The following is a 16,370-nucleotide window of genomic DNA, read 5'->3' on the forward strand; positions in this document are numbered from 1 at the left end:
CTTCACGAATAGTTCTGAAGAAGTCAACAACAAAGCCAAAATTATATATATTAGAATAAATTTGCGAATATTAAGATCTAGCCATACGCAGCCATCATAAGTTAAAATTATAACAGACAGAATAGAAACTTGAAGAGAATTCGTAGACACAATGACTCAGATTAACCGCGCGGTAAGTTCTGTTTTCCGCCAAAAGTTCCAACAACATTATTTACATTAAGATTCTTCTGCGGTGATTCTGTACATTAAGTGAAAAGTGAAATTTATGGTAGTAGCATCTGCCACATTGAAAGCAATTTAGGAAGGTTTTCTGTTAAAATTTTCTAATGAAATATCTCATTTGGTATATTTGCAGACAATAATAAGATTTAATATCGAATCAGCATTGTATTTCGTGACTTCAACATGAGTTCACGTCACGCTCTTTACACCGTCGAGGTGGGTGATACTAAATTCACAATCCTGAAGAGATATCAGAATTTAAAGCCCATAGGTTCTGGAGCCCAGGGGATAGTTTGGTGAGTGCAGCTTAACTAATTACAAATTTAAACATTTAGTTAGAGGATTATTTCCAGCAAATTTTACTTCTGCTTTAGCTCTTGTGCCTAACACATTTCTTTTATTTCCTTTTAACAATTTTTAAACAAAATTCGATAAAATTTAATACCTATCTGAAATCATGCAAGTTTGAATATTTAACGGAATTAAATTGCAAAGTTCTCTAAAACCATTTGCTTAAGGTATAGCTCGAATAAGAAATTCTATTTTAAAGTTATACATTTTCTCTAATTATTAGAATTTCTCTGAACATCCAAGCTTCTAATCAAGATTAAACTTATCAAAAGCATTCTTCAAAGTAATTTCTAATTCATAATTAGATCCTGAAATTTTACCTGATGTATGAGGCATTTAAAGTGAACTTAAGATGAAGATCTTATGAATAAAATTATCTTAAAAGCCTGTTTAGGCAAAGAATTATTTCAAAATGCACCTTACTGAACTACCTGTTTACAATTACGGCTTAACGCAATTATATACAATTCATTTTATAATTATAAACAAAATAATGATTAGATTACATTTTCATCAAATTCTGACTGTCTCTCAGCTTGTCCAGAACATTAGTATTGGAAAATTTCTCTAGTATTTTGCTTCTGAGATAAAATCACTCCTACCATCTCTTATAATACTTCATAAGTATATCTTAAACAAAAGCAATCAATTTGCTATCGCTAACTACTTGGCCACTGTAGCTCTAATAAGATCCGAACGGACAGATAGATTAACAGCGTGTTATTATTTCTCAGAAACCGCTTAATTCACAAAGATAATGCTAAAAAAAGAAATGATCATTAAGGGACTTATGCTCTTTGTATTTAGGAATGTTGCGAATTTGTATAAAGAAACATAGGGGGAAGTGGGGCACCTTTAAATTGGGAACGATTTCAAATTGGACTTTTTCTCCTATTTTGTAATGAAACTTAACCTTATCATAATAAATTTAGCTCCATAAACCAATTACAAAGGTAGATTACATTTTAATAAGGCTCAGTTCATTCAGTTCATTTAAATATGAGAGGCTTTAAAGTTATTTAGTACATCGAGAAAACTAAATAGTAAAGTTTGCCATCCTCCATACAACATTTTTAATAGCCGGATAGTAAGAAGAGTCACCCAGTATACAGTATATTAGATCGGATAGTCAAAAATTAGTAAATATATGCGCTCGTCTTTACGATTTACCATCTTATAGATAGTAAATTCTACTATGGAGTCTCCTATGAATAGTATATTCTATTGTCTTCCTTTAGATTTTACCTCAAGCCTCCCTTATATTCTAATATCCAGATTGTGTATCCAGTAATTGAATTTTACTAACCGGATATTAGAATATATAATCTTGGAAAAATCTCTTTTTTTTATTAATTTTTCATCACAATTTGGGCCTTGTGGCTTTTTATAGTTAGTACTTTCTGGATTCCTACACATTATGGTTCCATGTCCAAATTACTATCCCCTGTTAAATTCTACTGTCTTCAAGTTGAATTTTAATATCTAATATCCGGCTAGTAAAATCTACTATTCGGTTATTAGAATCTAGGAGAGGCTTGAGGTGAGGCTTACAGAGGATAGTAAACTTACCATCCGGCTATAAGGGGTAACTCATTTCGCAGAACTCGAACCAATCTGGCTAGTGATTCCTTGGGAAACCCACGGTACTCATGGGAAACTTAGGGAACCCACGGGGAACTCATGGAGAACTCGAAGGGCTCTTACATTTCTCCAAGGTACTCACGGGACGCCCGTGGAATGAATATACGCTTTTCAGGGAACTCAAACTCAGGGAGCTCTCCGGAAACCCGGAGAAACCGAGAACCTATACATTTTTTAGAGAACTTTTCGGAAACTCGGATAAACTCACAATTTTTTAAGGAACTCACTGGGAACTCAGGGAACCCGTATATTTCCTCAGGGAATCGGGAACTCGAGCCACTCTAAATGCTTGTGAATAACCCCCTGTCCGGCTATAAGAATCCAATATCGACAGGATAGTAAATTCTTAAAGTTCAAGTTAGTAGATTCTAAAAGAGAATATCTGTAAAAGCTGGTATTTTCTATTATCTTATGAGGCAGTGGAACTTAGAGAGATGATTTGTGGAAATGAAAATGTGAAAGCCGTGAACAAGTTTCGAATTAAAACAGCCTCGTTCGCCTCGTTTAAATGATCCTTGTTGGAAAAGTCCGGTATAGCAGCCAAAATAAAAACTGAGTACTAGTTTTTACGCATCTTAGTTTCGTGATTTATTTGATCACTTCCTCAGGCTCTGTACAACGGAATTACGCGAAACATTGATCAGAAAATTTTTGAAGTGACAAACATCTTGAACTTTAAACGGAAAAAATCTCAATTACAATAATTTACAATTAAATTTCAAACGGAAAAATTCTTCAATTACATTTCAAAGTCATTTTTTGTTAAAAAATTGATGGCCTAGTTAGTATAGTTTCCAGAAAAAATTGCGGTTTGTTAAATCTTTTGTATGGTCCTTAAATCATTAAAATCTTTGAAATAAATCTTTGAAATTATTGGTTCATTAAAGTTCAACTGTGTTCACCCAGAATATACCCTTATATCTTTTAAAATTGTTCTTATATTCGCTCATATCAGACATCAGACCATATAAATGTTATTGAAGAATTTTACGAGAAAAGTCAAAATAGCGTTTTTGGCTTGGATAATCGTATGGAGTTAAATTAGAGCTTAACGTCAATAAAAGAGGACTTTTATTCCCTCGTCTTAGTTATGATTTTCTTCATTTACTCTGAGAAAATACGTCTTTCCTTAATGTTTTTTTTTACAAAATTCGGCTGCTATGGTGCTTCTTTGTGACAATTTTACAAATTTAAGATATTTAATCCCTTTAATTACCAAATTTGTCAAAAAAAAATCACGTACTCTAAAAACAAAAAGCTTTGTTAAGCAGACAAACTTATCTTGTTAAAATTTCGTCAAAGGGATGTTATTTATCAATTTGATTAAATTTTTTCTCATATTTTACAAGAAAAAATATACTTTTGACAAACTTTTAACAAGATCCAGTTGGCCGATGATTTGGCAAACCTTTTTCTTATTCTGTATGGATAAACATCCTTTTGAAAACCATTTTTTGTTAATTTGACAAACCTTTTTTTAAGAATAGAAGAAAACCAAATAAATTTTTAGAAAATTCATATTTCTGTATTTTTTAATAAATATTCAAACTTGCTCACTGTTAAACCTTAAATTTCTTTTTGAATAATGTAATTTTGTAAAATATATGGTTATTTTAATAGAAATTTCAAAGACGTCATTCCTTTTGTATATTTTCATAATATCATATGTATGTATTATTCATTTTTTTTTAAATTAGTTACTTGCGTATTTTTTTTTATTTTGCAATGTTTTAACCCTAATTTTAAAACACTTAGCAGTTTTTTCTGACTACTAAGAAAAAAACATCACTCATCATATTGTTGTTTAATAAAATAGTTAGCAAAGGAAATTAGTTTGTTTGCATGTAAGCATGATAACAAATTTGTAATCACCAATTCTATGATTTATTCATTCACTACTATTAGCAGTTTTTCTTTATTCTTTTTTATTAATGTTGTATTTGCACAATTATTTTAATTTTTAGTACTTAAATGTGTCGTGGGTGTAGTTGAGCTTCTGTTCAAAAATCGTATTGATTAAAGCCGTGAGAAAGAAAAGAAAACTACAGCAATAATCTCTAGAGACAAAAGGCTATTGAGAGCCTAAATATAAAAGTGCTTGCCAAAAAATAAAACAAACGGCTAGAAAATTACCAAAAGAGAGACAGGGATCATCTCTTTCTTGAATTATAAAAAAAAAGTCGGATTCAACGTGAGAAGTTGAAATATCGTAGGACTTTTGCTTAATTTCTTATTCACAATCACAATTATACTTGTGCTGTAGTGGATGTGCAAAATGAGCAGAGAAATCGTATTTCAAAGATATCAATTTGGCGATACTGAATTTGAAGTACCCAATCGGTACGTCGGACTAACTGCTAGAGGCTTGGGGGCACAAGGGACTGTTTGGTGAGTACAAATTACCTTATCTTAGTACTTCCATTAAAACGAAGTCTATAAGAAGAGGAGAAGGAATTTTATCTGATTAAATATGTTGAATAATATTAAGTTACTAACGTTATATACATATTAAAATGCAAATTATTAAGTAAAAGGCCTGGAAATTACTTTCCATATCGTCGGAAAAAGAAAAAATATATATATTACCAAAATTAACTAAGGTTGAGGAAGAAAAAAGTGATAAGTTTTCGTCTTTAAGGGCCTATTTAAGCGAAGGTATTTCAAAACGTACCGCACTGACCGACTAGACTTGGGAAGTTCCCCTAGATGGTTCGTTTCCGGGATAAATATACGATGAGATCATTAGGAGTCTTGACTAATCTCCCTGCCGTCTATTATAATGCCCCGAAGTGTGTCTTGGCTAAAACAGAAAGTTTGTGAGGCTTTCTGCATTGTTTTATAAGAAAACATTGTCACGTTATGAAAAGAAGTATTTTTTTTAAAGGAAAAATATCAGGTAACGTAGAATTTCAGACAAATAAAGTTCTTTTCAAACTTGATAATAATTCGAATAATCTACGAAATATTCTGGAATTATATAATTATTAAATTCTTACTAGATTATCAAAATTTTACCCGTTAATGCGGAATTCCACACTGTTCAGAATTTTGAATCCTTACTAGATAAATCGAGCAGAGAACTAATGTAGAATGCCCATTCATTCGAATTTCATAACATCGGTCGCAGGATTTCATGACCAAATAAAAAAAAAATGTTTTAGCTTTTTATAGTATGTTTTGATTAAATTTTTCTATAAATTGCGAATAACGATAGGAAACAAATTTTTAAAGTGCTATTTGAATGATAACACTGAAGACACTTAAGGAATCCCCAGTTCAAGTATTCGTAATTCCACAGAAAAAAATATTTCGTAAAATTGTTCGTAAATGTTTGTGAATTCCTATTGGGGCATTACGAAATACTCGTAAATCGTATAACCTACAAATAAGTTCGTAAAGGTTTATGCTTGTTTCACAAACATTTGTTCGTAAAATGATCAGTTGACGAGCATTTTTCGTTCTTTTAAAAATATTTGTTCGTAAATGTTCGTAAACACACAAAAAAAGTTTGTAAAATTTTGTCATTTGTTCGTACATTTTTGCCAGACAAACAAAAATAGTAAATGTTTGTAAGCGAACAAAAAATGCTTATCAAATGATCATGTATGAACAATGTTTATGAAAAAAGTACAAACTTTTACGAACTTGTTTGTGAGTTATACGATTTACGAGCATTTCGTAAGTCCCCAGAAGAAATTCAAAAATATTTACCGACAATTTTACAAAATATTTTTTTCAGTGTATATAAATTTTTATCTCTGAAGAAATATCAGGAAATCCAGCTCTAAGTAGAGTTGAAATATTTAATTATAATAAATTATTTAGAAATTACTCTTTGTGAAAGCAGTCGGAAGCGACAATTTTCCAATTATTTGTTGAAGACACTTCACTTTCTTTAATTTCCAATCGCATTAATTCCACAAACTAAACAATTGATTTTTAAAAACACAATTCGGAGTATAAAGTTTTTAAATTTTGCTTTATTTGCCGCACGGAAAAACTCATTATGGGATTCTTATTTCGAAAAGGTGATTTCGTATCAAAATTCCCTCGTTTAAATAGGCCGTAACGTACAATTTTCATACACTTTGTTTAATTTCGTCTTTGGACATTTCCTTTTTAACATTTTTCATCTTCGATACAATTAGAGGAAAGTGTATATGATTTGTACTATCCAAAGCTTCGTGATGACTAAATTTTTCCTATGTTTCTGAATGTATGGGACTCCGCAATATATTTAAAAAATGGGCACTTTCCCCTAGTTTTTAAACTATGGGTGCGAATTATAGAAAAAATTAGTTATTAAGAAGCTTGGGATCCTACGAAGCATGGACACTTTCCCTTAATCCCCTGACATTTTTCAAGTTTAAAACAAAAGAATATCCGCAACGCTCGTACTTGCAATGGGATCAGGTTTCTTTATTAATTCTCTTATTTCAATATTTTATACAAAATATTTCGGTAATGAAATTTTCGGAAATCAAAATTCTATTAAAAATACATTAAAAAAAAAATGACCAAAGATGAGATTTTAGACAAATAACATTTGGAGACGAAAATTTCGCAAATCGAGAAAGAGGCCTCTACCCTAATTAAAAAACTCAAGATTCCTTAATGGAATCGCTTTCTAACACATGAATTGTGAATTAATCAAAAATAAACAAAGTTAATACAATGCCTAAAGAGAATATTAAAAATCGTCTATAAATTTTTATAATCCGCTGTTACTTACAAGTCTCACCAAGTGCTTCCCTCCATATAATCAAATTTAACTCCTGGAAAAACCTACCGATTATTCAGTGTTGCGTGTAGAATTTTACACGATTAGGTTTGAGGGTGGGTAGTTTTGTAAGCCCTGTGTCAAAATGTATGTTTCCATACTTTGTTCCAATTCCATAGGAGTAGATAGACAAGCAAGTGGCATTCCTTTTGATCTGTTCAAGCTTTTGGTGTTGCTATATACTAAACCTTTCCAGCATGCAATTTTCTGTGACTTTTTTTTTGCCATTATTTTTCCAGCATTATTGCACATAATGTAGAAAATTGAATTACATAAATTGGGGTTCTACTTTGTCATGGATTACATATTTTGTGATTTATTGTTGCAGCGCTGCTTACGATACAGTGACCCAGCAAAATGTGGCGATCAAAAAGCTGTCGAGACCATTTCAGAATGTCACACATGCCAAAAGAGCCTACAGGGAGTTCAAACTTATGAAATTAGTCAATCACAAAAATGTAAGTTATTTTCTTAAGCTAGGCTTTTTTGCGTTTTGAAATGGGGCATTTGATTTAATTTAGAGCTAGCTGGCGAGGAAATTTTATTGGGTTAGTAGCGGATTTTTTAAGAAAGAAAAATTAAATTAAAAAAAAATCCAAGAATGTTACTGAAAGATTGAATACAGTCAGTTATCAATCCCTTTACCAACTAACACCTTGGTTAAATATTTAACAAGAAGTTTAATAAAAAACTAATTAATATTTATATTCATCAATTTAAAACATGCTCCTTTCCCTTCAAAACTTAAACCATGCTAGATTCGCTTTCAATATTCAGGTTAGAAAAAGTGAAAAGTGATTTTCCATTAAAATTGGTATACATTTTTTGCTCAATATATCCGGAAAAAAATAATCTCAGAAGATAAGAATCCCTGAGAATACTTGTAATCGTTATTCTAATGAAATTAAATTGTATTCTCGGTCTTTTGTGGATAATTTTGAGTCAAGAAACACGGTATAGACCTTTTTTAAAACTTCTCTATTTCCTCCTGTACGACGTTTCGGAGATTGGTTGTCTCCTTCCTCAGGTATGGGTAGGTATGGGGAAGCTTTTATCAGGTTTCTGGGGAATTACTCTGACAATTACATACACTTGGACTTCACAAGACACTTTCTGGGACGATGTCACCATTTGGACGGTTTGACGCGGAGGTTCTGCGTCAAACCGTCCAAATGGTGACATCGTCCCAGAAAGTGTCTTGTGAAGTCCAAGTGTATGTAATTGTCAGAGTAATTCCCCAGAAACCTGATAAAAGCTTCCCCATACCTACCCATACCTGAGGAAGGAGACAACCAATCTCCGAAACGTCGTACAGGAGGAAATAGAGAAGTTTTAAAAAAGGTCTATACCGTGTTTCTTGACTCAAAGTTATTCTAATGCTTATGTTTCGGAAAGTTATTCCCACTAGTATAGAAAGGAGAATTTTGGGACGGAGGTAGTTTAGGACACCAAAGATTTTTCTTTAATAACTAGGGTAAAGCGGGGTAATTTGGAATTTTGAGATTTTTTCACTGTTTCAAATGGGCAAAGAGAAAAAAAACCACGAAGAAATACAAGACTTCAAATTCGATAGTATATTTCTTCGTTGCTTTTTCCTTTTCCCATCTAAAACTGTTATACGGGTTTCAGACCTATGGCTTAGCCATATGGCTTTACTTTTCTAATTTCTTCTCAGTCAAGATTTTTTTCGAAGATTTTGAATTAGGATTGAATTATTAAAGGCGAATGATCTATTAAATTCTGAAGAGTCACTTTAATTGCTTGCTATTAAATATTTTGATATCTTCGGGAACTAGACAGAACGTCTGGTCTGAAGACAATTGCAGGACATCTCACTGTTCCAAATTAGACTAGACATCATTCCAAATTACCCCATATTAGCCTAAAATTTTGGTAAATTCATTTAAAATAAATGAAACTAAACCATAACGCTATTGTCGGCAGAGTTAAGATGTAATTTGACTAATAGAATTGATATCCCCGGTTTCATTGTTCAAAAAAGTATATAGGTAATAACTAATAAGTAGGTGAGATTCTTCTAGAGGTAAAATTCCGTAAAGAACATTCTTTTTTCTGTCCCAGTGTACCCCAATTTAGGGATGTTATACGGATTTCTGACTAGAAGCTTAGCCCAGTTCCAGAAGCTCTTGAAATTCTAATAAAGAATTTTCGTAATAGGGAAAATGGGCCACCTTTAAATTGGGGTACCTTTGAAATTGGTCTTTTTTATCCTTTATTTTACTAAACCTTACCATGATATAATTCAGCTTCACAAACCTATGTTGAAGCTAAATTACAACATTGTAAAGCTCAGTTCCATTTAAAATTAGGTGAAGAAAGCCAAGAAGAAAGCCTTACTTCAAAGTTTCTTCAATTCGAAGGTATCCCACTTCTCCCTATATCAAGATCTAATGGATCATTTACTTTTAACATCCAATACAGGAGCAAGGAAGGAACCTCCTGGCGTATTTAGAGTTATTCTTAGAGCTAAATGGGTGCTCCTGGACAATCTCACGGATTGATTAATCGTTTATTATTATTATAATAATTAATACAATCCCAGGTCATTTTTTCCAAAAGCCTTGTCTTATAAGAAATGAGTTCATTGCCCATAAGAAATAAGCTATCATACTAAACCTTTGGTCTGAAACTCGCATTATAAACAAAATGACAGATTTAACATTTTTGTCTTTACAAAAAACCTATTTATTTTCACTGTTCCATCGGGTCTTTTTAATAAAGTCCCTACCACTGAATATACTATGTGACATATAAAAATCTAACACACTTTCTTAGATTGTTAGAATATCTTAAACAATTTATAGGTGACCTAAAAGTAGCGAACAAGTAATATTATATATTAATGATGAGCCGCTTTTTCTTAATGGAATCTCGGGCTTAAGTTATCTATCTAATTTACTTTCATCTCTTTAAATCCCTTTCCTCAACGTTCCAATGCAAGACCCTGAATTTTCTTCAGGCACCTTCGTTTATAGTTCTATCAGAAAGTCTACGTCCCTCCACAATACTTTGAAAGCTATCCTGACTCTGCTGAACTTTCTTTATTCGTGTTAACACGAGGAAGGAAGTTCTTTTCTTATAGCTCCCCATGAAAGGTAGTGTTACTTACTCGATCTTTATGTGTAATTCCCTTGGTTGGAGGAGTTTAATCTCTGTAGCCTCGCGATCTTATGATTTCGATCAATAGAATTTTCATGACCATAGATGAAGATGGGAACTAACTCAGCTTTAAAACCGATAAGCCGAAGAAGTAATCTAGGTTGTCAAAACTATCAAAAATGTGTAAAATCTTGAAAAATATTTCTAAAAACAATTTTTGTAATTTATATCAGGAAATTTAGTAAATTCTCTTTACAAATGCATTGCAATCTCAAAATCGCAAAAAGAAAATTAGCCCCTTGTAATTTCAGCGGAGCGATATTAAATCGGACAATACTACTATAATAACTTTATTGAAAATATTGTATTTCGTGCCAAAAAGACCATTTACGATAAGCTTTATTTTTCTATATTTGAAAATAAAACTGAACCATAGCGACTGCTCAGAATAAGAAACGAATAACTCGCAGTAGACAAATTTTACAGAAGAGCGATTTGAAGCTCAGATTTTACATGCAGACTATAGGATTTTTGAGATTTACAAACTCTCTTTCAAAATAATTATGTTTCAAGTATAATATTCACAGGGAAGGCAGAGGGTATAAAGAAGTATCCAAAAAGTGAATAAAACGATTTTTGTGAAAAATCGAGTTTTTCGACTTATATTCTGAATCGTCGATAACACGATATTCGATTGCTGCGAAAGTCGACTTGTAGGGGATCTCTTCGAAGACTCTGAATGGCTAACTTTAACCGTATGGCCTCTAGTTTTTATAACAGTCAGACGAACAGAATTAATCGTATTGTTATTTTTCACAAAGCGTCTGTTTGGGAAGGATATGTAAATAATTGTAGCCTTGGGTGGTAGTTGGTGAAAATTGCAACGTATATAGAAAAATGTAGGAAATCCTTATTGGCTTCCTTCTGCGGATTTTGAACAATAAAATGCGCTATCTCCGTCTCAAAATTAGCAACTGGTCTATTTAATATTTTCCATCATATGGAAAAAATACCAATGAATTACTATCACTTCCAGATCATTGGTCTGCTAAATGCATTCACGCCACAGCGCACACTTGAAGAATTTCAAGATGTCTATTTGGTCATGGAACTTATGGACGCAAACCTGTGTCAGGTTATCCAGATGGACTTGGATCATGAACGAATGTCATATCTACTATATCAAATGCTGTGTGGGATAAAACATCTCCACTCGGCGGGAATAATTCACAGAGTAAATAATAATGATTGGAATTGAGGTAGGAAGTGGATGTGACATTTAATAAACCTTTTTGTGGTTTTTTTTTGCAGGATTTGAAACCATCCAACATTGTGGTAAAGTCCGATTGTACATTAAAAATCTTAGACTTTGGATTGGCTCGCACAGCTGGTACAACATTCATGATGACACCGTACGTTGTCACACGATACTATCGAGCACCAGAAGTGATTCTTGGCATGGGATATCATGAGAATGTGGACATTTGGTCCGTTGGCTGTATAATGGGTGAGATGATTCGTGGTGGGGTTTTATTTCCGGGAACAGACCACATTGATCAGTGGAATAAGATTATTGGTGAGTTTACTTTTTAAATCTTTTCCCCTGTATTTTATTGAAAAGGTTTGTAACTTGTAACGCTTTTTGTATTAAGTTCGTTAAATGAATGTTCTCTTGACAGCTTGCCAAAGCTTTTCATTACGTTGCATGGAAGAAAATCCTGGCAACAAACAACGTTATAAACCTTTTCTTTCAGAGTTCTGAATGACGTTTTTCTGTGATTTCGCTGCGATAGTTGAACTCAAGACTCTAAAACCATATATAAATTCAAACACGATTATTAGTTTGTGGATTGAAAACATTGAGTGAAAAATATAAAAAAAAACGAGCAGTAGATATTAAATTTTGCTTAGTAAAAAATCCAAATATTTAAAAAAAATGGTCTAATACGATTGCAGAAAACAAAAGCAATTTATATAGTCATTTTCCAAAATTCGCATGATAATTTCACTGCTTTCAGATCCCTAGGTTATATGAAAAAATAAATTCCCAAGCGCACTGTCCATCAGTGAATGCCCCTAAGGAACTTCTTGCGAAAGAGCAAAAGTCCTTGCAGACAGATTCAAAAAGCCACCCAACCCCTATTTCTTTATTATCCTACCTACTTTTCAAGTTTTCCTGATTAATCCTTGAATGTTCTTCAAAACTAGGAAAAGATTGGCATATGGGGTCATGTGAATCCCATAGGATCAAGCAACGTCATGCAACCAAAAAAAAAAGAATAAATTAGTTTAGGGCTCGAAATATTCTCGTAAAGTCATCCGGGCTTCTACGCACAGAAACCAGCTTATTTATTAATTCTCCAATAAATAAGAAAACCTCTTGATATCAGTTAACTTACTAATAAATTAATTACTTATTACAATCGCCGTTAAAAAACCTTTATTCTGTATCAATAAATGTCCTTTTCTCCTTGTAAAGATCTAGATATTTTAGTAACTGATAAAATTTATAACTTGCAAACATGCTTTTCTAGAGCAGATTTTTAGAAAACCTTTTTTAGAATGATTTTTACAAACTTAAAGAAAACCTGAAAATCTGTAACTTCAAAGAATAAAAAATAATGATTGCTTCAGAGCCCCGAAATGTTAATATTAAAAGCCCTTATGAATTTTCTTAAAACTATTTAGTACTGTCTACTGACGGTGAACACAGGAAATATACTGAATTATTTTAGTCAGAAATTAATAGAACCTTCAGACGTCATTTTCTGACTTTGAGCCTAAGTTTTATCTGACTTATTAACTATTACAAATTAGCTGGTATCTTGTACATAGTGCCCTAGTCGCTATTTTTTCCATAGTCTACTGGATAAGAGAAGAATCACATTGACAGTAAAGTGCTCACCGTATTTCGTTAATTTACGCATTTTCATTGCAATTTTTACGCAAATTCTCGATTACCGTATTACCTTATCTCATACTCGGTGGCACTAGGTGAAAATAGTATAAGAAAATTAAAGAAATAAAATGAAAATTCGATAAACGGTGAGCAAAAAAAAACTGTACGATTAATTTCTCGTACAGTTTATTTTTCTCACCGTTTATCGCATTTTCGTTTTATTTCTTCAATTTTCTTATACTATTTTCACCTAGTGCCACCGAGTATGAGATAAGGTAATACGGTAATTGAGAATTTGCATAAGAATTGCAATAAAAATGCGTAAATTAACGAAATAGGGTGAGGCTACGGCGAGCATTTTATTGTCAATGTGATTCTGCCCTAAGGGAAGTTTTTCGAAATAAAACAACTGTAAAAACACACAATCCTTTGACTACATTTAATTTTTTTTTAAGAATTATTATTAGAAAAATCTAGAAAATTGTAAGGAAATTAAAGAGGCAATGTATATGGCTTGTTCTATGGAAAACATTCCTTAGACATTCTCTACAAATCAATTGACACGATCGAAACTAAAAACAAATTATAAAGAACGAATGATAAGTTTTTTTTTAAATAATTTTACACATTTCTTGAGACCATTCATCCAAAATGATTAAACTCATTTTTATTGAATTTGAATGACCTATCAACCTCTCGCAATCATCCTTAATTGACTCACAACCGGCAAGACAGGCTCCCAGCTCCCAGGTCCAGGAAAAACACCAGAAGTCCTCTTGTAGACTATTTTTACTTCACTAACATATTTCTACTCATTCTACTTCATTTTCCTTTAATTCCTGTAGCCAGATGGGACACTTTAGATACCGAGGATAAGGAGGTCCTTATCCACAAGATCACCCTCAGCTAAATCAAGGTGTATCTTTCAGAAATCGCCTACGTAAATACCGAAACTCAACTCAAAATTATCTGAACTCAAGTGTTAAATATTGCACTCTTTTATGACTGCAACCGTAAGAGGAAATGGGGCACATTTGGAATTTTTATAATTTCTAATTTATAATTTTAATAACGTTTCACGCTTGTCAGGAATTCCAATACCTTTCCAAAAAGCTTATAATAATACTATTCGGTTGAGAAATGCACTCACTAGTGTCTTTTAAACATTTTACCTTGGAAATTTGCTATTAGATTCAATGGTATTTTCCTATAAGGACGAATATCTGTCCAGGTTAATTAAAACATATCTAAAATTGAAAAAAAATGCGCAACGCGTTTTCGAGTAATCTCAAAAAGTTGGTTTTGAAAGGAAAGGCAAGGAGTGGAGGTATATTGATGGTCTTAGGGGCAACGGATGGCAGTCCCCCGAAAATCCCAAGGGTTCCAAGTCTCTAAGTATAACCGTTTGAGCTCTAAGCGTCGTAACGGCCGAACGAACTAAGGGACAAACAGCTGGACATTATTTCTCAGAAATCGTCTGGAACGCGAAGATATGCTGAGAAAAGTGGTCTCCGGGTGGAAGGTGATAATTTTGGGGGTGAAAAAATTGATGGATTGCTACTTTCTTTGAAATTCCAGCAGTACAAAAACAATTAAAAAATTCTTGGATAGCGTAAGAGAAATATAACAGGTTAAGTTATTGAATCAGCATCATCATCATTTTCAATCGGTTATCTCTATTGGGGAATTGAATATAAATGTATTATTATTATTATCGTTATTGTTATTGTTATTGAATATAAATCAGATATCAAATAGATTATAGATATACAGAAATATTTAAATAAAATATTCAAACAGATTCCAATCACATCCTTTAATACATTTTTTTATTAAATTTATAATACCCAGCTTTGCGATTTAATCAAATAAATAATGAAAAATCATAATTTTTTGGTTTTGAAAGGTTAAGCGTAAATTTCACGACGAATTTGATAAGAATATGAAGAGCAGATTCATTTAGAACTCAAAGTTCTAGCGTGGTATAATTATCAAGGCGTATTTTCTTTCGATTAGAGAGAAAAATGTTCTTCGGCAAACTTGTAAAGCGGTTAATTTCTTAAGAGATTGTACTGGTTAGAAATACAGTGCGACTCCAATAGATTCAACATATTTGATTCTTATATATCTGTAACGGAGTTATCACATAAATTGGTGAGAAAATTGTGGCGCAGAAACTACCCGAATGATTGCAATAAAGTAGTACCTAATGAAAATTTAATGAGCAAATTTTGTTCATAAATTTGCTCACTTCTCATTAATTTGCTCATTAATTCCCAATCGTATTTATGCTATTCTAATCTATTTAAACCAATTTTTGTAACTCGAGTCCACTTTTTTGTCACTAAATGAATCGATTTCTAAAAGCTCTTGACGAAAATTGCTCATTAGGACACATATCAGAAATAATTAATGTGAATCACATTAAAATTTTAATGTGAAATTCTCTAGTGTGATGCCACGGTAATATTCTAAGTTATTAATATTGTTCTAGTTACTATTTCACTCGTTAAAATACGTATCAGATTTTTACTTATCAAGAGTGGCTTAAAAACGTTTTCTTATTTAAATTTGATTTGACTGTTCTTTTTAAGTTTATTAAGTTGAACTATTGAAGCGACACGCAGAAAAGCCTCAGTATTAATTTAGTTTCTGAAGCCTAAAGCCAGTTTGTAGTGTAGAGACTTTAGGATTTAGAAGTATTTTGCAAAGGGACTGATATTGTTGATTTTCTGTGCAGAACAACTGGGCACACCTTCAGCATCATTTATGGCGCGCCTTCAGCCGACTGTTCGCAATTACGTGGAGAATCGACCACGATACACTGGCTATCAGTTCGATAAGCTCTTCCCGGATGTCCTCTTTCCGAGTGACTCAAGTGAACACAGTCGCTTGAGGGCGAGTCAGGCTCGAGATCTCCTCAGCAAGATGCTTGTCGTTGATCCTGAGCACAGAATTTCAGTTGATCAAGCTTTAGTCCATAGTTACATTAATGTCTGGTATGATGAGAGTGAGGTGAATGCGGTGAGTACAATATCTTTAATCTCTTTCATTCGTTTATTTTTTTTTTATCGAAAAAATTGAGCGTGATGGTAAATTTTTTGTAATTAGCCGGCTCCTGGTCCATATGATCACAGTGTCGATGAACGTGAGCACACTGTTGAGCAATGGAAGGAACTCATTTATCAGGAGGTAATGGAATATGAAGCACGCAGTAATAATGCAGATACTACCGATGGTAATCCACGGTAGAGGGAAATTATATACAAAGGAGTGACACAGTAGTGATGACAATTTGTCCGTGTCCTCTAGCAATAGTAATAAAAGATTTAAGTGTACATAATAAGTTTTTTTTTG

The 16,370-nt window shown here is 32.6% G+C and overlaps 1 protein-coding gene across 5 annotated transcripts in view; it reads left to right on the plus strand.

Annotated features, from left to right (window-relative positions):
• Window positions 1–16,370, plus strand: part of LOC129806315 (stress-activated protein kinase JNK) — a 34,232-nt gene that overhangs the window by 11,864 nt on the left and 5,998 nt on the right. For 2 of the 5 annotated variants that reach the window (XM_055854804.1, XM_055854805.1), the window contains exons 3-8: window positions 356–518; window positions 7,323–7,452; window positions 11,151–11,348; window positions 11,426–11,690; window positions 15,754–16,037; window positions 16,125–16,359. In XM_055854804.1, coding sequence (XP_055710779.1) covers window positions 406–518; window positions 7,323–7,452; window positions 11,151–11,348; window positions 11,426–11,690; window positions 15,754–16,037; window positions 16,125–16,265 — 1,131 coding nt within the window. In that variant the 5' untranslated portion in view covers window positions 356–405 and the 3' untranslated portion in view covers window positions 16,266–16,359. Of the gene's footprint in view, window positions 1–355; window positions 519–4,178; window positions 4,603–7,322; window positions 7,453–11,150; window positions 11,349–11,425; window positions 11,691–15,753; window positions 16,038–16,124; window positions 16,360–16,370 lie in introns of those variants that run through there. The other 3 variants (XM_055854806.1, XM_055854807.1, XM_055854803.1) reach the window with 2 other exon arrangements.

Source organism: Phlebotomus papatasi, chromosome 3, assembly GCF_024763615.1.
Source record: "Phlebotomus papatasi isolate M1 chromosome 3, Ppap_2.1, whole genome shotgun sequence".
Taxonomy (NCBI): domain Eukaryota; kingdom Metazoa; phylum Arthropoda; class Insecta; order Diptera; family Psychodidae; genus Phlebotomus; species Phlebotomus papatasi.